Below are 24,142 nucleotides of genomic sequence, written 5' to 3' on the forward strand. Positions count from 1 at the left end.
AAACAGAAATACTTTAAATATATCACCTATAAATATGATGAGTAATGTTTTGAAATATATTACCAAAGTAACTTTACACACATATATATGTGTGTGTGTGTGTAAAGTTACGTTAGTAAATAAATAAATATATATATAGATAGATAGATAGATAGATAGATAGATAGATAGATAGATAGATAGATAGATAGATAGATAGATAGATAGATAGATAGATAGATAGATAGATAGATATATAGATAGATAGATAGATAGATAGATAGATAGATAGATAGATAGATAGATAGATAGATAGATAGATAGATAGATAGATAGATAGATAGATAGATAGATAGATAGATAGATAGATCTATCAAATTTTATTTGTATAGCACATTTCAGCTACAAGGCATTTCAAAGTGCTTTACATCATAAACACAAAACACAAAGGCATGCAACATAGAATAAAATACCAAGGTTTTTTTTTTCCCCTTTTCTTTCCCTTTTCTTTAAGCAATGACTTGTTGAGTCATTGCTTAATCAATGACTCAACAAAGTGGGCAATGTAACTATATTTCTGACTTACTAAAACCACAATAGCTTTAAATATAATATGTCAATAAGACTAGCATGCATTTAAAAATTAATCAGCCTGAAGGATTTTGTGTTGACTTAACAATTGATTGATTAGCCTGTCACAACAGTGATAAAAGGTATGGTTAACTATAAAGAAAAGGACTTAAAGTAAAAACACAAGTGGAAAATAGCAAGCAACAAAAAGAGAACCAAGTGAATAACAGTGGCTGTAGGAGCAGTTGTGATGATTTTCTACCTGGATTTTCTTAATTGCTTTCATCATATGTCCTATAACAAATATAGAAATGTGTAACTGTAAAAAGTTAGAGGTTAGAAATAGCAGAACTGACTTTCAATTTTTAAGTTTATTATATAATTAAAAAAAAGAAAAAGTCACACAATAGATATCAGAAACTTAACAGAAATGTAAAGAAGTATTTAAAAATACAACTCTATGAAAAATTTAAACAGCCATCTTGATTCTTCCAGATCTGAAAATGAAAATGACATTGAAGCACAAATTATAACCATCTAATAGAAAGTACTGTTTTCACAACCAGGCACACTCACAACGTAGATCACCACGATTCAGAGTAGCATCACAACAGCAACTGTAAAATGACAACACAAGTCAAGCTGAGTCACAGCAAAAACAAAAGGCTTACTGATTCATCCCAACATCAAGATCCATGTTACATACCAACACTACATATGAGTCCAGTAAGGAAATGAGTGTGACCTATAAATGAGGCAAACATAGCAAATAGCATTAGAACAAAAACTAGATTTTAAATAGATTGTCTAAGGCATTTTGAATTGTTTTTTGCTTGACTACCTTCTGAGCACCTTAACACAATCTGTCTCAGAGCTCAGTGGTAGAGAAAAAAAACATATGTACTGATATCAGTTCTCTGTCCAGGTGTAAATGCTTTGACTCCAAACCTACAGCCAACTCGCATTGTCACCCTTCATTTTCTGCCACATTGCAATAAAAGAAAGAGCAATAGAAAACTGTGCTTTTATGACAATTATCACAGTTAATTTCAAAGACCTGCACAGGCCAATAGTGTGATCCAAACCGTATACATACTCGCTTTGTTAGCTGGTCCAGTAGGTGCAGGGTAAGGCTTTAGCTGCTTTTCACCTGAAGACAAAAAATTAAACATAAAATTGAGATGAATGGGCAAAAGAGTTGACAAGAGAGAAAATTATATATATATATATTTTTTAATTTTTCTCCTGACAGAAAAAATGTGAATGTTTGATATGATAAGTCCCGAGGTTTAACTTTTGTTTTGACTTTAGAATTTATAAGCACTGATATATCACATTTCAGTTTACTTTAAAATGGCAAAACTGTGATATGAAATTTCAAAGCTTTCTGGACTGATACAAGTTCCCAAGGTTTCAACATTCTGAACACATCTGCATGTCAATATTCTTTGAAATAAATGGCTAAAACATGAGTTAAAAACTACACAGAAAAAGTGAAATAAGTCAAAAAAAGAGTCGTTCTAAAACTAGTTAACAATCTCAAGTAAGATTTATACAAATATACTCCTCATATAAGCTGATTGACCTTGAGCTATGTTGCAAAGAAGATTAGATGAAAAATTCAGACTCCTTATATTAAAAGCTGGAACAGATATATCCCTATACAGCTGCAGCAATAATTGCAGCAAAAATATTTTTACAAAACATTGACAAATGTATGATTTTTGTAAGAATATTCAAACAATATCACTTTTACACACTACTTTGTGTTGTCCGTTATATGGTTGTATAATTTCAGAAATTTGTGATCCTTATGCAATAATAGTATGGATTTATTTTAAGCCAAATTCTTTAGACATTTGTTTTATTTATTATTATAAAGTTGATCAAATTAATAGAATTTAACTGAAGTTAATTGAAGTTAGAGTTAATTCAACTGGAAAAGTACCTTCAAGATTATATAGGATGAGAAAGCAAAACACTTGAAATATGAGATTCTACCAAATATTACTTCCGGGTGGCCCTTTGTTTGTTTGATTGTGATACTACGAGTACTGATTTTGTGATCATGATTTCAGTTTGATGTACTGGGCAGCTCTAGTCTATTGCATAAATTTGTGATGAAAATATGTCAACATATAAAATGTTCAAGGAGTTTAAAATATTCTGGAAGGAACTGCAGCCGAGTTCTTTTTCATGCACTTATGCAGTATTTTATAATAGTGCTTTATGAAATACTTACACCCTTTGATGATGTTTGTGATTCTTGAGCCATTGCAATCCTCAGCCTCAAATGTTGTGATGTTGTTGGGACAGTGGATGTTCACGTCTGATTGAGACCAGCACACAAAACAGTTCTTTGTGATGGGAGGGGCTTCAGAACACTTTGGGATTTCTTCTTCAGTGGGTCTGTCATAGACCAAACGATCATTTTTCGCATATATTGTTATCAGGTTTGGACATCTGGCCTTATCCATGCAGGTGAAGCAAGTGCCTGTAGGTCCAACTTGAGAAAAAAAAAAAACAGAGAAAAAAAAAAAAAACAAGAATATATTTATAAGTAAAATGTTTCTGGTGGTTTGAAGTGGAGTTAAAGAAAGCGATATGTTTAAAAGTTTTTAAGAACATACCAGTCGATGTGTCACAGAAAACTAATTGCATTGTCATCATGGAACAGCACACTGTAAAATTAGACAAGAAATACAATGTATGTTAATTTCTCATGCATATTGTTTCATTAAATTTGAGCATAGGAAGTATAAAAAAAATTCTAACTTCATCCCACCAATCAAGGTTTTCCACTTTAATTTTGAGTTCTGGCAATTATTAATTCTTCTTCCTAGAACCCTTGGATGACTCTTTTGAAGTTTTTTCTGAGCCTTCTGTCGTGGGCGCCATGGAAGAAACACTTCTTTCAGTTCTCCGTCCATCTTTTCTTGAAATTGTTGTTCTTTCAAGTCACGGCTTGACTGCTTCCTCTTTCTTGCTTCACCCAATTCTTTCCCCGTAGACACAAGGTTGTTGGGCTCAAACATCACCGGCATTTCCTTTTTTGTCAGCTCAGAGATCTCTGCCTCTATGAACATGGGTCTCACAGAGCTATTTTTATTTGCATTGGGCAATCCACATCCAGCAAAGATGACGTCATCGTTGTCACTGAAGACATGCTTCATGTTAGCTGAGAAACCTGCATCACTGTAACAGACAAGCAATTTTATCTGAACACAGTTTCATTAGAAAGTACAGAAAATATTAGTTTAAAATGTTGGTATTTATCAAAATGAAAGTAAAAGGGAAGACAGTGGATAAACATACCCACTTTCCTGGGTGTGTAGGCCTTTCCCACCTTGAAGATTAAAACACAATATGGCTGGGTTAGATTACAAAGCAACAACATTCAAAAGCATCAACTTAATATTCTGAAAAGTGTATAATATAAAAAAGTGTAGAAGAAAATATTGAAAAATGTGACACTAAGAGAAAACAAATATTTAACAATGTTAGAATGCAGCTTCTTAACTGTTCATTCGCACCACGTTGAGCACAAATTAGTAGAAACTGACGGTCAATGGTTGTAAGATGCTGCTGGCAATTAAATAGTAACACTCATATCTCCAAATTAAAGCAGAAGGCTTAAAGTTACTGAATCTGGTTGACGCTAAAGGTTTCTTCCTGCTCAAAAGAAAATCCCCTCTTGCCACATGTTTGCTCTTGACTGCTGCAAAGTTAATGACTCTGCATTTATTTGTGCCTCCTGACAAAGATTTTAACTGGATGTGTTGTAATTGTATTGTAAATAGGATACATTTGGACTCTAATTAAAAATACAACCGTCTGTGCTTTATGTGATTAGAATGTATATTTCAGAAACTTGCCTTCAGATGACATTTGAGATGATTATTTGCCGTTCACAAAGGAAGTGGAACCTTTGAGAAAATTTAAAAATGCCTTCTAATACTGTAAAATGAAAAACATACATAGTATTAACTAAAAGACATTTATTTTTCCAATACTTTGATCCATATAAAACCAATTCAAACCTTCTCTCTCATTCTAGGATTTTGTATCACGTTTTGGCAAAGTAGTATGTAATAGTAGAAAAAATACAATTTATGGGTCCTCTATAGAGCAGTGAAATTTTAATATTAACTGGAATTGACCACAGTTTTTGAAACTAGGCCAGGGTGGGTAAATGACGCAGTAAGAAGGATTTCTTAGGACGTTTTAAATCTTGCGACACTGGGAAAATACTTTACAAATACGCACATCTACGCACATCTTCTATGTGAATTTAAAGCAGAGGGATTTTTACTCTATAATGTGTGAAATAAAAGTCACACATTATAGACTTTTATTTATAATGTGTTCAGGCCTGTGCAGCCTGAACACTGCAGAGCAGAAGACGTTTCTAACTTATTGTCCCTTTTTACTATAATACTGAGACTAACATAAGAAGAATAATTATGTAACGCATAAATCAATTCGAGTTTTAAAATCGGATACATCAAAAAATCACCGAGCACCTGTTCAAAGTTCGGAATGAATGAAATGCCTTCATTTCATTCAAACATTCAAAGTTTATTCAAACGAGAAATAAATATTAAACTTACTTTCTGGTTGTGATTCCTCGCATGTGAGAGCCATTCTAGCAGCAAATACTCTGATTATGACCGCAATAAAAACAGAAAGGAAGGGATTTACGTAAAGCACAGTGCAGTTACGAAGTAATAAGCTCGTCCAGCTTCCGCTTGTCTTCTACTGTCAGTCGTTAATGTTATTTTTTAATAAACTGAGCAAGAGCTCCATCTGCTGGAGAGTTGAAGCGTTGATATTTCTTCTCTAAACACTTTTAGTTGCGACACTTTCATAAATCGTCACCTCCCTAATGGTTGCGTTTTTGTTGTTTGTTTGTTTTTGTATTTCCCAAAATGACTTAGGTCAGTTCCAGGAAGTTGAGGAAATGCAAAAATATCCATGCTTCATTTAATTCAAGTCTTAATTCTTCATCTTCAAAAGTGAAATCAGTTGCAGCCACTATAGCTTTAGAATTCATTTCAGCTTGTATTATGTCAATTCACAACACATGCCATCTCAAGCTATTTCACAAAAAAAAAAAAAAAAAAAAAAAATCAGTCCAGTGACACAACTACTTCTGCATTTTGTATGATTTGCATTAGTAGATGCAGAATGTCATGATCTTTGACTTACAGCAAACCAGTATTTTCAATGCTAAATTCTGTACGTTAAGATTGCCATTTTTTAAAGAAATATCCATAAAACAATAAGTTCTTAACTAATCAGGGTACAAACTTCAAAACCTGAAAAGAAAATACATTTGCACATTTTTTTTTTCTCAAAATTTTATTTGACTAAGTTCTGTTGGCTGAACACAATGTAACTAAAAAGTATGTGGTGATAAAACATTTTATCTCTACAAATGTGATCCATAAACCATCCAGGAAATCCTTTGGACTTCTCTATCAATAATTAAGCTTTGCATTCCGGAAAATAATTTGTTTTAGATAAGGCAGCTGAAGCTAATAAAGATCCACACAAATAAGAGAGGCACAGGACTGGACTGTCTGGCTTTGAGGAATACTTTGATTTAAAAGTTTCAGTATTTAGGTTCAATACAGACATATCATGAGGATAAAAAGCTACATTCTTCTTATGGTAAACTTGGCTGTTTCATCAGCACACGCCATCCCAGAGGCAAGTACTTTGTTTATTACTGTGCTGTCTTATAAAATGTTGCATCCATTTTAGAAAACGGTTTTAGTTTTTATTCATTGTTATTTTTTTTTTTTTTTTGAATTCAGGTGGACATAGAAATAGTGGGTAAGTTCTCCCATGCATTTTTTTTTCCATGTTAAATAACAAAATTCAGTTATTTCAAGTGTCGTCTTGAATTATTGGCAAATGAAAACAGGAAATCTGTCTTGAAGTGGTGTGAGGAGGTGGTGAGGCAGATGCTTGAGACCCAGGTTGAAATGAAAAAAAAATGATGGTTTAATAATGAAATAAGTCCAACAACCAGGCTAAGCAGAAGCCAGGGCTCAACACCAGTAGCACTGGAGGAAACGAATGGACAACGGGCAGCCAGGGCAAACACAGGCCTGACAAAACGACAGCTTAGACAAGGACCCAATGAGGAACAAGGAACAGACTCGGAGACAAAAACTCAAAATGAACACATAGAAAAACTCAAAACACAGAGAAAAACCCAAATCCTTACAAAATCTTTTTTTTTTTTAGATGTTGGCGAAAATAACATCACAGAAGGTAAACTGTTTTTGTTCTGGTAAATTAACTCTGGTGAGGTTTTCATGTCACCCTATCATTAACAGTACATTTTTAAAAATCTTTGTACAGTAATTAACTTCTGTGGTTTCTTTCAGATTTAACACTTGATGATATCCGGGAGGTAAGCTCAGTATTTTTGCAGGCAGTCCAGTGAGGTGTAATTGAATTCATTCTGGGGTTTAAAATGTTTTTTTCTTATCTACTGATAACTCAGCCTTCAAATGCTCAAAAGAGTAGCATTTTTCCTGGGGACAAACGGTGGACTTCTCCAGTCCCCTATGTTTTGGACAAAGGCCTTGGTAAATATATTGTTTCGTTCCTACCAGAATATTTGTGAATATCAGTGTATTCAAATTCTCAGGCTTGTCTTATCAAGGTGTATAACTGTATAGACAATTATTCAAATTAATGGCTTTAGAAAATTGTTTTTAGAATCATTATATTATGTTTTATCTGAAATAAAATGAATCATTTATATTCTTTTCCATTATTTTCATGTAAAATGGAAGACTTGAAAGCTAGAGGAGTCATCCTGAGAGCATTCGACCAGTTCAGGGTGAAGTCATGCATTGACTTCAAACCCAGAGATTCTGAGGTGTATTACCTTAACATAAAAAAATTAGATGGGTATGTATACAATTTCATTTTTGCTTCCTACCATTTTTTAGTTTCAAATAAATACATTCCCAATGCAACCTATCCTAAATTGAAAAATTACACTTCAACCAGGAAACTATATTATTCATAACCACATGAGTCAAGCTTCATTTCAGTAAAATGTATATGTGCTACTTCCTGATAACATGACACTAGGAATTTGGGAATGACTTCATATTCAAATAACATTTATGCTTAATATATACAAATTTATGCTTAATATATAAAAATAAAAAATCTACCCAAATGGAATGGTAAACGGCCAGTTATAGCACTTTATCAAGTTCAGATGACACTACACTACATTTAGTCATTCATTCATGCGCACATTCACAAGTTGATGGTCGTAAGTCTTGTGGTGTTTTGCCCAAGGACACAACTAAGACAGACAAAGTGAGGGTTTGAACCAGTTAAACTTCTACGACCATCACCACCTTTGTCACAGAAAACGTACCACTAATACCACTAATCGTACCACTAATCAGGTACGTTTTCTATAATCAGGGATGAATAACATAACATAAATTACCATTATTAATATCAGTGTAGACATGAATCTGCTACTATATATAATCTGAAATCTAACGTACAAAAATATTGCTCTGAGAATAAAATTGATCAGTTTTAATATATGCACCTTCACTAAAACAATGCAAATGAAAGCTGCACTGTTAAACATTATACCATGCTGATTCAAATCAGTTATGTTGAAACCAGTATATGATATGATGTTTCAAAAGATAAACAGCATTTTATTATGCTTCTTTTGACCCAAATAAGAAAACAGGTCAATCAGAAAATGTAACGATGCCAACAACACTATCAGTTTTGAGGGTTTGCAAACATCATAAGACAGAGTTTATCTTTATCATCACAAGATGATTCATTTTTATTACAGTCAATTACCTTTCTGGAAAATCATAAATATATAGTGTCATTTATTATAAAATCATATTTCTGCCACTACAAGATGAGCAGAGTTTAATTTAGACTTTAAAATTCTGGTCTCACATATGGGACTTTTTCATTTGTCATAAAGGGCCCCTGCATTATACTAGATTTGTGCTAACTTGGCAATGGGAAGGCCAATCTTCTATGGTTGAAGATAAGATGAAGTAAAAACACAAACTCAAGAAGAAAGTAAATTGTGATTGTATCACTGTTGTGCTGCAGAGTTTGTCCATATATGTATTTATTTGTACAATGCCACAGAGACCATCTGACACACTCTTAAACTTTGTGAAAAGTTTCATGTGAAGATATGATCTGTACTGCCTATATTTTGACAAATAGGTCGTTTGAAGTGAGGAAACTTTGGTAACACTTTATTTGATGGGTGTGCGTGAGAACGATATGACACTGTCATAAACATGACAGCACACCTGTCATGAACACAAAGGAGTCTTTATGAATGTCTATGACTGTTGTCATGAAGTGTCACTTTGTAAATAATGACACTTTTAATGCAAAGTTATTCTAGAAGTTGCCTTGAAAGTCCAGTGCCAAGTTTGCATTATTTTGTAAATAATGAGGTTTTAATGCAAAGTTGGCACTTTCAACACTGTCAAGTCGGCCTTATGCACACCCTGTCAAATAAAGTGTTACCAGAAATTTTAATCTAACAATCATTGATAAGCATTTTTCCTTTGTAGGTGTTGGTCATATATTGGTAGAGTATTTTCCAATGGACAGGACCTCTCCATTGGACAGAACTGTGATTTGGTTGCAATTGTTGAGCATGAGATCCTTCATGCTCTTGGCTTCTACCACGAACAATCAAGATATGACAGAGACAATCATGTGCACATTGAATACAGCAACATCATAGCAGGTTTGGCATTTTATTTCTTTTTAACTGGTTTGATATGTTCAATGAATACATTTTTCTACAAATTGTTGAATATATCTATTTAATTCTCATTGACAAGCTAGTTAAATTTTCAAGTATTTGTTTTTATTTTAGTTATTCTTTTCTAAAAAGCATTTTGTACTAATGATGATTTTTTCTCGTTGTCATCCAGGTAAAGAGCATAATTTTAGAAAGGTTGGCAATCAAGACAGCACTACCCATGGAAGCCCATATGACTACCTGTCAGTGATGCACTACAGCAAAAATGCATTCAGCAATGGCAATGGCCCTACAATTATTACCATAAATCAAGCATTTCAAGACGTGATTGGTCAAAGAGTGGAAATGAGTCCTAGTGACGTACAAGAGCTGAATCTTCTTTACAGATGCAGTAAGTGATCATTTGAAGGGATGACTTTTTAAGATTACTGAAATCAAACTGGCTCACTGTCTACATATCTCAATTTAACTGGTTTAATTGTACTTTTCAAAGTTCAAACCCAACTTGGTCAGTTAGAAGATATATTTTTATTTTTCCATAGGTTAGTTTGCAATAGAGATTTCTGTAAGACTTTTTATTTTTTTAAGTTTTTAAAAAACTTCAGTTTTTTTAAGTTTAACAAGTTTTTTTTAGACAAATTAAAGGGATTTCATTGAAGATAAAAGTGTAAAGTAGAATTGAACAACTGAAATTGATTTATTATCTCTCTATTCTTTTAATTTCTAAAGTTGAAATAGTTTGGATGCAATGCACTTTTTATTCTTTTTTTTCTTTTCTTTTTATGTATATTTGGACTTTTAGTCTGTGTAATAAAATCTATCTATATATCTATCTATCTATCTATCTATCTATCTATCTATCTATCTATCTATCTATCTATCTATCTATCTATCTATCTATCTATCTATCTATCTATCTATCTCTCTATCTATCTATCTATCTATCTATCTATCTATCTATCTATCTATCTATCTATCTATCTATCTATCTATCTATCTATCTATCTATCTATCTATCTATCTATCTATCTATCTATCTATCTATCTATCTATCTATCATAAAAGGTGTTGATATTTTATCTGAATAATAACCCAATAATATTTACAGGACAATATCGACCAAACTGTCCTTGTTGATTCGAACATCAAATTTTGTTGCCAATTAAAAATCTCTTATTCATATTTCTACTTTCTCAGATTCATCTGTGACCTTTAAGTTTTACTGTGGCTTTTCTAATAAGGATTTATGCCAAATGAATCATTGCTCAAAAAGTGATAATGGCTGGGAATTGGTTACAAAAGCTAATGGGGGTCCAAGCTCTGACCACACCAATCTAGCAAATGGAAATGAAATTCAAGGTAAGCTTTAAAATCTAAGTGGTAAATGACAAGTGGCGTGTATTAGCATAGCTCTTTTTCAAGTCGTGATTGGACCCAAAAAAGCTTCAGTCATTCACCCAGTCATGCCCACATTCATACGCTGAAGGTGGGAAGCTACTGAATTGTAGCCACAATTCAGCAGCCAGTCACTCCTGCCACCAGCACACGAAGGTGGGTGAAGTGTCTTTCCAAGAACAGAACAATAGAGACAGGCAGAGTGGGGATCGAACTGGCAACTCACCAATTGCATTACGAACATAAATACCATATTCTTGATACAAATTGCTGAATACAATTAAGCATATGTGATATAACGTACTTTTGATTGTTTTTCTTATTTTCCTAAACAAAGATTTAAATAATTCTTTCAGAATAATCATTATTATGATCAAAAATATATATAACGTAAACTTGAAAGTTTTAATTATTTTGTAAATAATCAATCAGACTTATATTCTTTTCTGACATGTGTAAGTTCTACATATTATTTCTTATTAACTCTAAGAAAATAAATAAACTATTGATATAGATGATGCATCTTCGTGTAACTGAGGACACTGGAGAATGTACCCCACAATCTGATTATACTAATAATTTCATTTATTTTTTGGGTCAAGCAGCATTGTGACAGACACTTTTATGTCTCAATCGTGTCAACAAATCTTTGACTCTCAACAACTAAAGGTGTTTTATTTTGGTTCCCTTTGTTCCACTGCAAAACTGTAATTCCCTCAAACTGTAAGATGAACATACAATTTACCCCAGAAGTTGAAATGTCTTCAGTTACAATAAAGTATATGTCAACTTGAGGTGGACAAGATTAAGTACGCGTCTTCTTTTGTGTCATTTTAGGTGAAGAATTAGGATTTTTCATGCATGTCAGCACAGCTTCAGGTCAGGAGGGACAGTCTGCTTGGCTCGAGACCAAGATCATGCATCCTAGTAGGAGATGTAATATCCAGTGTCTGCAGTTTTACTATTATCATTCTGGAAATGAAGCTGATGAACTGAACATCTGGATTAGAGAGTTTGATGAACAGGACTCCAAAGGAACTCTTCACCTCATGGAACAAATCAGTGGTAGCGTGTGAACACTAACAATAACTTATCAATGTCATCTGTTATGACAACATGCATTTTCACCTGTTCATGCAGTTACACTTAAATAATTCAACATTCTTTCAAAATGTCCCCTTGCAGGTCCACCAACATCTTACTGGAAGCTCCAACATGTTTCTCTCAATGCCACCAAAGACTTCCAGGTGGCATTTGAGGTTCGGAAAGGAGCGGGAAGCTCTACAGGCGGCTTATCAATTGATGACATCAATCTCTCTGAGACTGAGTGTCCACACGTGACCCTTCAGATTGATGAAATTGAGAAAACGCTAAGCATGAGTTCCTCAGGAACCAGAATATACAGTCCACGACAGTACTCCAAAGAAGGCTATGCTTATCGAGTTGCTGCGATTCTGTACAAGACATATGTTGGAATGTTTGTGCAGCTCTTGTCCAGTACATATGATGACCAGCTGAAGTGGCCTTGCTTGCAAAAAGAAATGACTTTCTCGTTGCTGGATCAAAACCCCAACATGCAACTGCAAATGTCAAAACAACAGAGCTTTGTTTCTCTTCAGACTCACACAGGCTCTAGTGGTATGTTTCTGAAAAAATATTAACTTTATGGAAAAATAACATATTCCAAGTAAAATCACACAATCCATATGTCATGTTCATCCTAAATTTCTTCATACATACAGGCACTATGATCTGGGATAATCCTCGTGAGACTGGAACGGCTCTTTTTTATGAGAATGACGAGTTGGTCTACGGTGGACTTCTTTATGGATACAGGAATTTTGCAACTTTGGAGGAACTGCAATCCAGAGATGTCCTAAAGGGAGGAAGTGCTATTTTCATGTTTAACTTTGAAGGCAAGTTGAGTTTTTCTTCATTAAAAATAAAAGTGAAAGAACACAGATTTGAATAGCACTGTGGTGTCATTACTATGATTGTACATATGTGTTCTCTTGAAGTTTCAGGGTTCCTGCTTTCAATAAAAACAAAAAGGTTCCAGTTTGAAAGAAGCTTTTTTATCATCTTAAAAGGATCAACGGGACAGAATGATATAATAGAGGTCTGAATAAAATGAATACTGGCCATGACATTGTGATCACATTTGGCCTTCATTAGGATTGTTGTCAACTGTGGAATACTTTTGTTTGCAATGACAAAAGACAAAAAAGCTATTTGTATTTTTAAAAAAGGGAAGTCTGAATAAAACTCAATTTTCAAATAAAAAAGTGGGGATAGGAGGGGAGTAGAATATGATGTACACTTCAACTTGAAGTCAAACTCATTCTTAAACCATTACAGTATTTTGATTATTGTAGGAATGCAAACTTATAATGCTTATAATATTGTATTATTTATTTTGGAAACCCAGTCATAACACTCGGTATACAAGCAATGTTTAAAGCTTTATTAAGGCATAATTAACAGATAAATACCAGTAACTTTAAATAAAGATAATATCAACAATGACAACTAGATACTAGCACATTCAAACTGGTGATTTGTTGAAAAAGTTCTGTAAAGGTGAACATTTTCAACTAACTGAAATTGCATTTGCTAATAACTGTTCTTCCTTAGATCTGACTCCGTTAAATACTGCATCAGTTCTTCCATGTCTTCAATTAAGACCAGTGGACATTACAAATCCTCCCCTGAACCTTGATGAAGGCTCATGCTCACAGTGAGTGACTGTTACAAATTACTAATAGCTATACAATGCTATAATGCATTGTATAGCATATTAAGTTATATTTCATTATTCCTGTTTAGTAAGCTTGGTGTCGATGCCAAGTCCCCTTTTTTACCTCAATAATTTCTAATCGTATTGTTGGTATTATTGCATAATTTTCCAGTAAATGGTGTTGACACCTGGAATAAAAGTTGGTTGTTAGCATTTTCTCATCCACCATCATTCCTATGCTACCAATGACAGGAAGATAGATTTCCTAAATTAAGTCTTTACAAGCTAAAGCTCTGCATGTAGTGTGACAGTAATGGATGAATTCTAATGCTGTTTCTGCTGTTTTCATGTTTTTATTTTTATATTACCACATCTACCATCACATTATTGTTGATGTTTTTGCATAATTTTCTGAAACTTCTTGCTGGTATTGACAACTGGAAGCAACAAACAGAATGAAAGTCTTATTAACATTTTCTCATCCATTCTATTCCACCAATGGCAGAAAGATAGTTTTACAAAATTAAGTCTTCACAACCCAAAGTGTAGTGTGCCTGTAATGGATGAATTGTAATAATCCCCTCTGCCATTTCTGCCGTTTTCTTTTATTTTTATAGGACCCAACTTCCACCTCTTCAAACTGAAGACAACAGGTATCCTAAAATAAAATTACATATTTTACATATTTAAGAATTGTTACACCATCAATTAAAGTTGTCAAAAAGATTATTAGCTTATTAATCAATGATAAACATTTTGAAATAGTTATTTTTTTTTTGCAAAATTATAAATGCCATATTGCGCACACACACATTAAGCTTCTTATGTCTAGAAAACGTATGCACTGACTTTACTACTCAATTGTCTATAAGTGATTTATGCTGCCCATTTATTTGAAATCTTTATTTATATTGTGCTCTTCATAAACACAATCTTTTAAGGGGAACATTTGGTATCATAACTTTGCATTCGCATATCTTTTTTCCATATATTGAAAAGTCTATAACATCTACAATATACTATTTATTTACTTTTCTAGCATACATGGATTCTCTGCTGCTGTGGTGCCCTACTCATTCCTCATCTTCGTTCTGGCTGCAATGCTTCTGGTGCCGTGATGCACACATTCACATTTTCTATTGTACATTGACACCATCAGTAGAATCCTTCTGTTTTTCTAAATACTTTATGTTGTTTTGTTTAATATGAGTAAAAGAGGCAAGCATCATGAACAATTATTTTTGAGTAGATGTGGGTTACAATTTAAAACAGATTTGTATGTTTTGAAATTGTAATTCTGAAATTTATTTGTCAGCAATATCAACATTTTGTGATGGAATTTTGTTGAAGCATTAAGATTTTATTTTGGGACATTGTTTAGACAATACTTGTTTGAAGCTAGAGGTTTTTTGTGTATTAATTTTGTTATTACAGTATAATAATGACAAATTTGCAATATTTAAATGTTATAGGTGCATTGAATTGTCTGTTGGTAGCATATTTTACAATTGTCCTATTTTACTTTTGAATAATAAAAGGTTAACAACTAAATGTGCGGTATTTGTTAACACGTTTATCACAAATTCACAAAATTGTCAACATCTATATTCAATTCAAAGCAGTTTAAGAAAGCCACTGTTAAATATTGAAGTTCTGTTTCATAGATAATGCCCCTTTTCATACAAAGTGTTTCACAATGACAAAAGTTAGAAATTAATGTGTGGTCTTAAAATGTTGACATATTTTATTATTTTAAACAAATGTATAATGATCAAACAAGAAAAGACTACCAAAAATGTTTGTTTCATATTTTATTTATTTTAACTTCAAGGTTTTGTAAGTGCTGCTGCTGGAAACATTTAGAGAAGTAATTAAAGGTTAAAATTCTTCAAAAGAGGATATACAGTTCAGTAAACAGACATCCTAGGGAAGTTAGAATACATGACAAATAATAGAAAAATGTAACAATAAAGTGGAATATATATTTTTTTTAAAACTTTTGATAAATACTTCCGTATTTGCTTTGAGTGTAAAAAATGTCTTTGTTCTCAGTTCCAACCAGTTTCCTGTATGTGTGTATATTTGTTACGCATCTCCCATTTTCCTAGGCAAACCTTGCTATAACTAGGTTTACAACATCTAGGCCATGAAGTCTTTAAGTTACAACTTTAGAGAAGGCAATACTTCTTTACATTGAATATGGAGACAAAGGTGGGGATTGGCAAACAAACTCATTGTCACATTCAAGCAACCAGTTTTCAATTATTTGAGCTTTGTGAAATAGTGCATTGTCTGTCATGAAGTGAGTGTGTTGATGATGAGGATTTAGGTGGTGAGACCCAGGATACGGTGGAGAAATAGTTTAATGCAGGAACCACAGGTGAACGAGACACAAAACAAACTTAAGGAGGCAAACAATGACAAGGATTCAGTGGGGAGTAGGAGACACTGGTGAGGTTAAATACACTAGGGATTAATCAGGAAACAAGACACAAGACAGAAAATACACAAACAGACCAAAATACATATACAGAAAATCCACATCCTCACATTACTTACTGGAAGTATCAAATGAAGGAGGGGTAAATTGTGGTCAAAAAGGAATGAACATTGTCAACAGTAACACTAAAGTATGTGGTGGCAATGTTTTATTGGTACTCATTAACTAAGTTAATAAGTTACCACCACCTTGTCTACCTTTCATTTTTATGCCAAATTCAGATCCTTGATGCAGATTATTTGACTGAAGACTCATTTGATCAAAAAAGCTTTTCCAGTCTTTGATTGTTCAGCTTTGCTGAGGTTGTGCAAATTGTGGTCTCAGATTCTGTTCTTGGTTTACAAGATGTACCTGAGAGTTACATACGGTCTTGATCTTTCAGTTTTGTCATGTTTTTGGTTTGGCATTTGCCCTTTATTATTCTTCTGCGTAGGTTGTTACAGAACATGATATTTTAATTTCACTATTTCACGAAATTAAATTTCCTCTTTTGTATCAGTTCCCCCCTATTCACAAAAGAATTTGAATTTTATATAAAGCATCTGTGTTTTGAATCACGACCAGCTCTTCCTCTTTAACCATCTTACCTTGTATATAAATGTCTGAGTCTAAGGACAGCCCTTGTACTTATTTCGGTGTTTTGGTCCGATTTGATATCATTTTGTTGATGAACCTTTGAGTTTACCCGACATCTGCATGCCTGGATTTCTTTAACCACTCGCTGCAATGCCAAGACGAGCCAAGAAGATGCAACACAGCATTCTTCTTGTCTGTTTGGTGGTTTCATCTACCCTCGCCATGGGCATAGTAAGTATCTATGCTTTTATGTGAGCTACCATACTTTATTGACTGGATGCAATCTATTTTAAGTTTAAAAAGAAAAAAAACATAGGACAAAAAAAAATAGGAGTTATAAACTGAATTTTATGAATTTTCTTTTAACACATTTTAGACATATTATCAACAAATCTTAAATACACAAATGTAATGTTGAATCTTCCATAACAGTCAACCAAAGTCAACTGTCAAGTTTTTTGCTCTCTTAAGCCACAGCTCATCTCAGAAATTTTATTCATCTTTTCTTTAGATGAATCTCATCGACAGCATACGAACAAACGTGGTCACATGAGCATTGGCTCACATGAGTAGGTCAAAGAGTAGTTTGAAAACCTACAAATAGAAGAAATATTCATTTCAAATAACAATTAGTTCATTTTAATTTTAAGTAATTAACTAATTTCTTCAGCAAGGATTTAATAATTTACCTGCAGCTAACAGTGAATGAATGAATAAACCATTCCAACGAGTGCAATTAATAACGAGTGACTACTGTCCATTCCTACCAGTGGTGTCTTTGAGGAAGCTTTCAGTTGAGGTTCTTTGTCTGAAGAGAGATCATAGTGAGCACAGGTGTGCCAAGTTACCTTTTAGACTTACTTAGCTGCTTAGCTTAAGAAGTGAAAGGGATGGGTGTGCTTGATTCTTTGCAAGGTGCATGTCAGTTGGGTGGAGATGGTGAATATATTCAAAAGTGTACCATTTGCTGTGTCAACTTGACAGTTAACAGTTAAATTAGTGGATTATGTCTCAAACAACTCACAACACAACAGCAAACTGGTCAAGGCACAAAATGTGAACTTTTAAAAAATATATTGAAGGGCATTTAACTTGCTATGATTTCTAGACTAATTTAGAATAATACAGCTACTTTCCAAAAAAAAAAAAAAAAAAAAAGAAACTTTCTTATAAGATTTTATGTAAGATTTTTTTTCATTCTTATTTATATGTTTTTTGTAGAAAGACATGGATCTGGTTGGTAAGTTATGCTATGTTTTGTTTTTTCATATTATTTTATAAGTTCTACTGTTTGGTCTTTAGACCATGATCTCCAAAGGAGTCATTTTGTGTTTTTTGCAGAAATTGATGAGAACAAGAATGCCACAGATGGTAAAACTGATTTTCTATTAAAAGAAAACCTATTTTTACACTGAATTGTACAATGGATATTTATTACCTGTAGGTCCTATTTTTTTACTTTAAAAAAATCATTAATGTTTATGTTTTATCTTAGACGCATTAGTTGACGACATACATGAGGTAAGATTCTCATTTTTACAGGCAAATTTTGAATTTTTTACACATTGTTTTACAAAAATTATCACACAAATTCTTCTCATATGATTATTATTTTAGGTGCCTGCGAAAGCAAGAAGTACTATTTTAGGAGGATCCGGTTTGTGGAAATCCCCAGTTCCCTACGTGTTGAACAAAAGCCTTGGTAATTTCATTGGCTGCCTTTAAAATAAACATTTGTATATTACATCTCTTTAGTTGGTTAGTTGATAAGGAAAGAAACGATTACAGTTATTGAAAGCAGAACATACAGCAAGCATTCATGAAAAAGTAATCATCACACCTTGAGCAAAATAAAATAAAAAGAAAGCAGACTACAGTGGAAATGTTTTGTTTTGCTTAGTTTCTCTTGAAATCTGTCTTATTTACCAAATGTTCAAAGAGTGTAACTTTCTTTGTTTTTGTTCTTTCTCCACTGCTATTTAATCTTGACAAAAGACCTAAATGCTAAAGGAGTCATCCTGAGAGCTTTTGACCAGTTCAGGGTGAAGTCATGCATTGACTTTAAACCAAGGGACACTGAGAACTATTACCTTTCATTCCAAAACTTAGATGGGTATGTATGTTTTGCTTATGCAAAGTTCAATAAATGCAACCTGACTTTCCACATTGACATTTGTGTGTAGTCTTGTGTCAGGAATAAAACATTCATGATGATTAAAAAAAAAAAACATGAAAAATAGACGGAGAAATAATAAACAGTGTATATTCACTTATTAGTCATGACCAGTATAGAGTGAAACGATAATATGTGCACTCACACTGCTGTTTCTGACAATAATCTGTATTTTTCTATTCTAGGTGCTGGTCATATGTTGGCCGAACACAAGTCGGCGGACAGGAGATCTCTATTGGTGCAGGCTGTGATCACATTGCTGCGGTTGAACATGTGATTCTTCATGCTCTTGGCTTCTACCATGAAGAAATCAGGCATGACAGGGATGACTATGTGCAGATAAACTTTGACAACGTCCTAGCAGGTTTAATAATTTTACTACAGTGTCCTTGTTCCATTTTGCAAAAAGATGTTTGTTGAAATAAGGGTATACAGCACTTTGTAATTGCTAGATTGGAAGTATAATTACATAAAAACAACAAGTCAGTAAGCGTAGCTTATTCTGTATGTATGATATTATCTCCTCAATGCAATATTTAGCTTTAACAACTTTGAGGAAGTTTTACTTTGTGCAAAAAAATGTGTAGTAAGTCTATCAACCACTTTGTAGATTTGTAGCAGGATTAATGCTAATGTATTTTGAATTTTTAAATTATGAATAGTCAGTCATTAACATTTATTTTTAAGTCTATCCTCCCCCCGCACCCAAAAAAAAAAAAAATGCTATATTCAGTATTTTGGTATTTTTGTGTTCTTAGGAAAAGAAGATTTTTTCAAAAAGCTTGACAGTGATAAGAGCGACACCCATAATGTGTCATATGACTACCTGTCAGTGATGCACTCTGGCAAAAATGTGTTAAGCAATGGCAATGGTTCTACGATTATTACCAAAGACCCCAAATTCCAAAATGTTATTGGTCAAACACTGGATATGAGTCCTCGAGATGCTCAAAAGTTGAAACTTCTCTACAAATGCAGTAAGTCATATACATATACAACATGATGTCAAAGTCGACTTTGTGCATATATATATATATATATATATATATATATATATATATATATATATATATATATATACAACATAATGTCAAAGTTGTGATAAAATATCTAATGTATTACAGGAATTATCAGGACTTTCAGGAAGCTAATTTTCATTGCATTTTAAGTAAATTGTTTGCTGACAATAATGAAAAGCTGAAATGGCCTTGTCTAAAAAAATATAGATATTTATATGGAAGAAGTTGCTGCTGAAAGGTTTCACCAAAAGTATTATTTGAATGAGGTGTAGCATGTATCTATCCTTTTAGCTAACTTGCACTTATGAAATAATGAAACTTTGGTCAAGACAAAGATTTAAATATTCAAAATATTTTATTAACAGATTCCACAGTCGCCTTTATGTTTTTCTGTGACTTTTCTAATGGGATGATGTGCCAAATGAGCCAAATGAGCAGCTGTGCACAGAATGGCAGCAAGTGGGAAGTGGTTACACGAGTTAATAGCGGTCCAAGCACTGACCACACCACTCTGCCTGCTGGAAACGGAGAAAACAGTAAGCATATTCATCACATTTCATATTATAAAACATGAAATAGTTTGCACATAGCATAATCATCAGACACAGAATAAAGTTCAAATTTACTCAGCAGTAAATGTCATTGCATGCTCATGTATATCTGATTTATATTTGAACTAGTGTAAATATGTGAAATGATATGTAGTTATAATCATATTTCTGTTTACGTTATAAAAACATACATAGTCTATTTTTTTTCTCACTGCCACACATTAAATCAGGTCTTGTTTTTAATGTTTAGGTCTGTTTTAGAATACCAAAATTATTTCTATTTGCTGAATTCAGTAACGAGAGAGAAAGATGACTTGATCAAATAAATCAAAATTAGACATTATTACATCTGTGATTTCTAATTAGCATATGTAGCGAATTAGACATTGCATACCAACTTTAAAATTTTAGACAAACATATCTAATTAACCTGACATTTAGCAATGATGAATGCTCAAACAGGAAAGATCTGACTCTCTATGACTCATTGAGGAAAAATGTGTCTGATTCGAAAATGTTTATAAATATCTTTCTTTCAAATAAATGAAAGAAAGTCATTACCATATTGTTTTTAACCTTATAATTCTAGGTCAGGAAACAGGATATTTCATCCATGCTAGCACATCATCAGGTCAAGCGGGAGATTCAGCGTGGCTTGGGACCAAAATCATGAGTCCTAAAAGGGAATGTAAAGTCCAATGTCTGCAGTTTTACTATTTCCACAGTGGAAATGACTCAGACGAACTTAATATCTGGATCAGAGAGTTTCAGGATGAGCATGACACCAGAGGAACTCTCCGCCTCATGGGACAGATCACTGGTAATATTTGCGATGAAATCATGCGGATGGTTTTAGCGATTTCTTTAAGTATCTTATATTTTCACGACAATAAAGGCCTTTATGTTCTATTTTCTTATTTTCTGGCAGTTAGTACTTTTGATAACATGCATGATAGTATATCATGGTGACCTAAAAACATTGTTCCCAGGTGAACCAACATCTCACTGGAAGCTCCATCATGTTTCTCTCAATGCCACCAAAAACTTTCAGGTGGTGTTTGAGGCTCAGAAAGGAGCAGGAAACTCCAGAGGCGGCTTCTCCATTGATGACATCAATCTCTCTGAGACCGAGTGTCCACATGTGACCCTGCAGATTGATGACTTACAGAGACGTTTAATCACAAGTAGCTTTGGAACTCCAATATACAGTCCACGGCAGTACTCCAAAGAGGGCTACGCTTACCGAATAGTTGTTATACTCTACAAGATATTCATTGGAATGTACGTGGAAATGTTGTCTGGGGACAATGATGACCAGCTGAAATGGCCTTGTCTACAAAAACAAATAACCTTCCAAATGCTAGACCAAACCCCTAACATGAAAATGCAAATGTCAAAGCAATGGAGTGCAGTTTCACACGAAAGTCACAAGTTGGATAATGGTAGGTGCATGACAAAACTTGGAAATTACTGTAAGGAAAATCTCTAATAAGAATGTGATAACAATATCTTCTTTGTCTTGTGTTAAAAATTATTTTTATAAACAGGTATCAGTGCGTGGGCCAACCCTCGTAAAAATGGAAGCATAGTTTTTTATGAAAATGGTGAGGCAGTCTATGGTGGAATTATAGTTGGGTACCACTATTTTGCATTTTTGGAAGAACTGTACACCAGGGAGTTTCTGAAGGGAGGTAGTGTCATCTTCATGTTCAACTTTGAAGGTAAGTAGGTATGTTTTTCTCAGAGTAAATTAAATTCATGTATGATGTTGCTTTCATTCTAAAGACCCATAGAAGGCACATATTCATTTAATGAAAAGGGTAGATGCAACAAGCAGCACTACTTGGGCAAACACAACAATGCTATTGTTATTAAGATCATCTGGTGTTTGAGGCTGCATTCATGTGACAAACAAAAACAAGACTGAATGAAAATTTAAGATGTTTAAACTTTGTGGAAACTTTGAAAATCCTCAAATAAAATTAGGCCTCAACTGTTGTTTAATGTGATGGGAATTAAATAAATAAAGCTTCCTTTAGAATAAATAAACAACTATATGAGTCCTGGTAGGAAGAATGCTGAGTTCTCTTGAAGAATTTTCTTAGCAATCTATAACTGAACCAATGCTGGCTCATCCATTGTTTTGACTAACAAGTTCTATGTCAAACACCTTCTTCTACACTGATGAGACGGATATGTAGAGTATGATCTCCAGAAATTTTGGACTGAGTGGGTGTTTAAAAAAAAAACCTTGTTCAGGTGATGAAAGAAAATGTTCTTTTTTTGTTTTTACTGTTACTAATTTTTTTAAAATCTTTTGGCAGATGTCATTCCTCTGATCAATGGAAACTCCCTACCGTGTCCTCAAGTGCAACCAATGAACATCACAGCTCGTGCTACAAATCGGGATGAAGGCCCATGTTTCTTAACAGGGTGAGATTTAGCTTCAAATATGGTCTCACCATAACAATGTACAAATCTTAAACATCTATCCCAGAAAATAAATACCAAAATAAATACTTGACATCCAATTAGTGCTGTAATGTAGATAATCTAATAGACAAAATATGTGATGTAGAATATTTTAAAATGTTTTAATCATCTATTTTCTTTTCATTCCAGTGTTTCTGGGTTCTCTCCTGGTTTGGCTGCTTCTCTGGTGCTCACCCTCCTGCTGCCAATCATTTTTATGTTGGCTTGATGAGGCTATAGAGCCATAGATCTGCCCTTCAAATATTTTGCCTTTGCACAAACATAAACACAGTAATGCTTCTGAATCTCGTTGGATATTTTTTTAAACTATGATTAAAAGAAAATGCTGCACTATAAGCATTTTTTTTATTAAGAGCAATTGTATGGGATGAAATATTTACATTATATAAATGTTTGGTGGTGGGAACACATTTTCTATTATACATACTTCTTGATGTTGTCAAAGTATCGGTAAAACAAAAAAAATCTTACTGTCGGCCTTCTTTTTATCACATTTGAAGAATCAACCAGTTTTAGATTTGTTTTGGGTTTGAATTTCCAATGCTGTATTTACCAACACACTAACATGCTTTACTATGGATCTCGGGGCTTGGTGGCTTAATAAAGAAGATGAAAGTTTCAAAACAAACTGTCTGGTCTTTTACGCAGCTACATAAACTACAACAAAATGTATTTCACTCAATGTTCCTTGTGTTAAACATCACTTAATAAAGTAGCCTTTTTTCACAGCTGTGTGACAATATTAGCTTTTATTGACTGCAGGCTTCAACCCCTACTGCTTTTTCACCGCTTCCACTACTTTGATTTAACTGATTCATAAGACAGAGAGAAACTTTATCCAGTAAAGAAAATTGCATTTCATACAGTCTAGCATCTACATAAATATTCTTGTTCAACAATGATAGTGATAGCTATCAAAATGAAAGAAACCTATCTCTATAGATTTTCTTCAACAAATAAGAAATAGGATTATGTGCCAATAAAAGGCTTTATTAAATCATGAGTGAGGATGGTATGGTGAGGCTTCATAAATATTTAGGGGTGTAATATAAATTCCATTGAATTCATTTTATTTGCAGAGCACCAATTCACAATGAATGTCATCTCACAGCACGTTACAAACATAAATAAAATGTAGACAGAACTACACACATTAAAATAACAATAGGGGATTGAATTTTTAAGGTTACTAATTTCCTACTGATTTTGTCAGCAAGGAAATTTTCAACAGATGCTCCATTTTCTCAAGACACCACTTATGGTTTATTTTCAGCCCTTGTTTTAAAGTAGCCAAGTCATTTTAGCTTGTTTTTCCAGTCAGCACAAAAAACTATGGAATC

At 33.4% G+C, this 24,142-nt stretch overlaps 3 protein-coding genes across 4 annotated transcripts; 2 read left to right on the plus strand and 1 right to left on the minus strand.

The window, feature by feature from the left end:
* Positions 1 to 366: 366 nt before the first annotated feature.
* LOC129370826 (uncharacterized) lies at positions 367 to 5,275 on the minus strand. 2 transcript variants are annotated; one of them, XM_055047034.1, is made up of 9 exons: positions 5,160 to 5,275; positions 3,865 to 3,895; positions 3,335 to 3,744; positions 3,180 to 3,230; positions 2,792 to 3,055; positions 1,646 to 1,699; positions 1,256 to 1,294; positions 1,126 to 1,166; positions 367 to 1,046 (listed from the first exon to the last, which is right to left on the minus strand). In XM_055047034.1, the coding sequence occupies exons 1-8, from the start codon at positions 5,191 to 5,193 to the stop codon at positions 1,144 to 1,146; spliced, it is 906 nt and encodes a 301-aa protein (XP_054903009.1). In that variant the 5' UTR covers positions 5,194 to 5,275; the 3' UTR covers positions 367 to 1,046; positions 1,126 to 1,143. The 2 variants fall into 2 exon arrangements, with proteins under 2 accessions (XP_054903009.1, XP_054903008.1); XM_055047033.1 differs by having other exon boundaries at positions 367 to 1,166.
* Positions 5,276 to 6,118: 843 nt separating this feature from the next.
* On the plus strand, positions 6,119 to 15,180 carry LOC129370814 (meprin A subunit beta-like). The gene is made up of 15 exons (XM_055047012.1): positions 6,119 to 6,261; positions 6,369 to 6,387; positions 6,805 to 6,831; positions 6,948 to 6,973; positions 7,067 to 7,151; positions 7,362 to 7,479; positions 9,162 to 9,340; positions 9,531 to 9,749; positions 10,556 to 10,717; positions 11,591 to 11,818; positions 11,939 to 12,391; positions 12,496 to 12,669; positions 13,388 to 13,490; positions 14,108 to 14,143; positions 14,530 to 15,180. The coding sequence occupies exons 1-15, from the start codon at positions 6,193 to 6,195 to the stop codon at positions 14,606 to 14,608; spliced, it is 1,977 nt and encodes a 658-aa protein (XP_054902987.1). The 5' UTR covers positions 6,119 to 6,192; the 3' UTR covers positions 14,609 to 15,180.
* A 1,415-nt stretch (positions 15,181 to 16,595) lies between these two features.
* Positions 16,596 to 23,528, plus strand: LOC129370815 (meprin A subunit beta-like). The gene is made up of 14 exons (XM_055047014.1): positions 16,596 to 16,797; positions 17,788 to 17,806; positions 17,908 to 17,937; positions 18,062 to 18,087; positions 18,184 to 18,268; positions 18,562 to 18,679; positions 18,925 to 19,103; positions 19,498 to 19,716; positions 20,124 to 20,294; positions 20,899 to 21,129; positions 21,299 to 21,751; positions 21,857 to 22,030; positions 22,634 to 22,742; positions 22,932 to 23,528. The coding sequence occupies exons 1-14, from the start codon at positions 16,717 to 16,719 to the stop codon at positions 23,008 to 23,010; spliced, it is 1,974 nt and encodes a 657-aa protein (XP_054902989.1). The 5' UTR covers positions 16,596 to 16,716; the 3' UTR covers positions 23,011 to 23,528.
* Positions 23,529 to 24,142: the final 614 nt, after the last annotated feature.

This window comes from Poeciliopsis prolifica, unplaced genomic scaffold, assembly GCF_027474105.1.
Source record: "Poeciliopsis prolifica strain line A6 unplaced genomic scaffold, Auburn_PproV2 SCAFFOLD025, whole genome shotgun sequence".
Classification (NCBI taxonomy): Eukaryota; Metazoa; Chordata; class Actinopteri; order Cyprinodontiformes; family Poeciliidae; genus Poeciliopsis; species Poeciliopsis prolifica.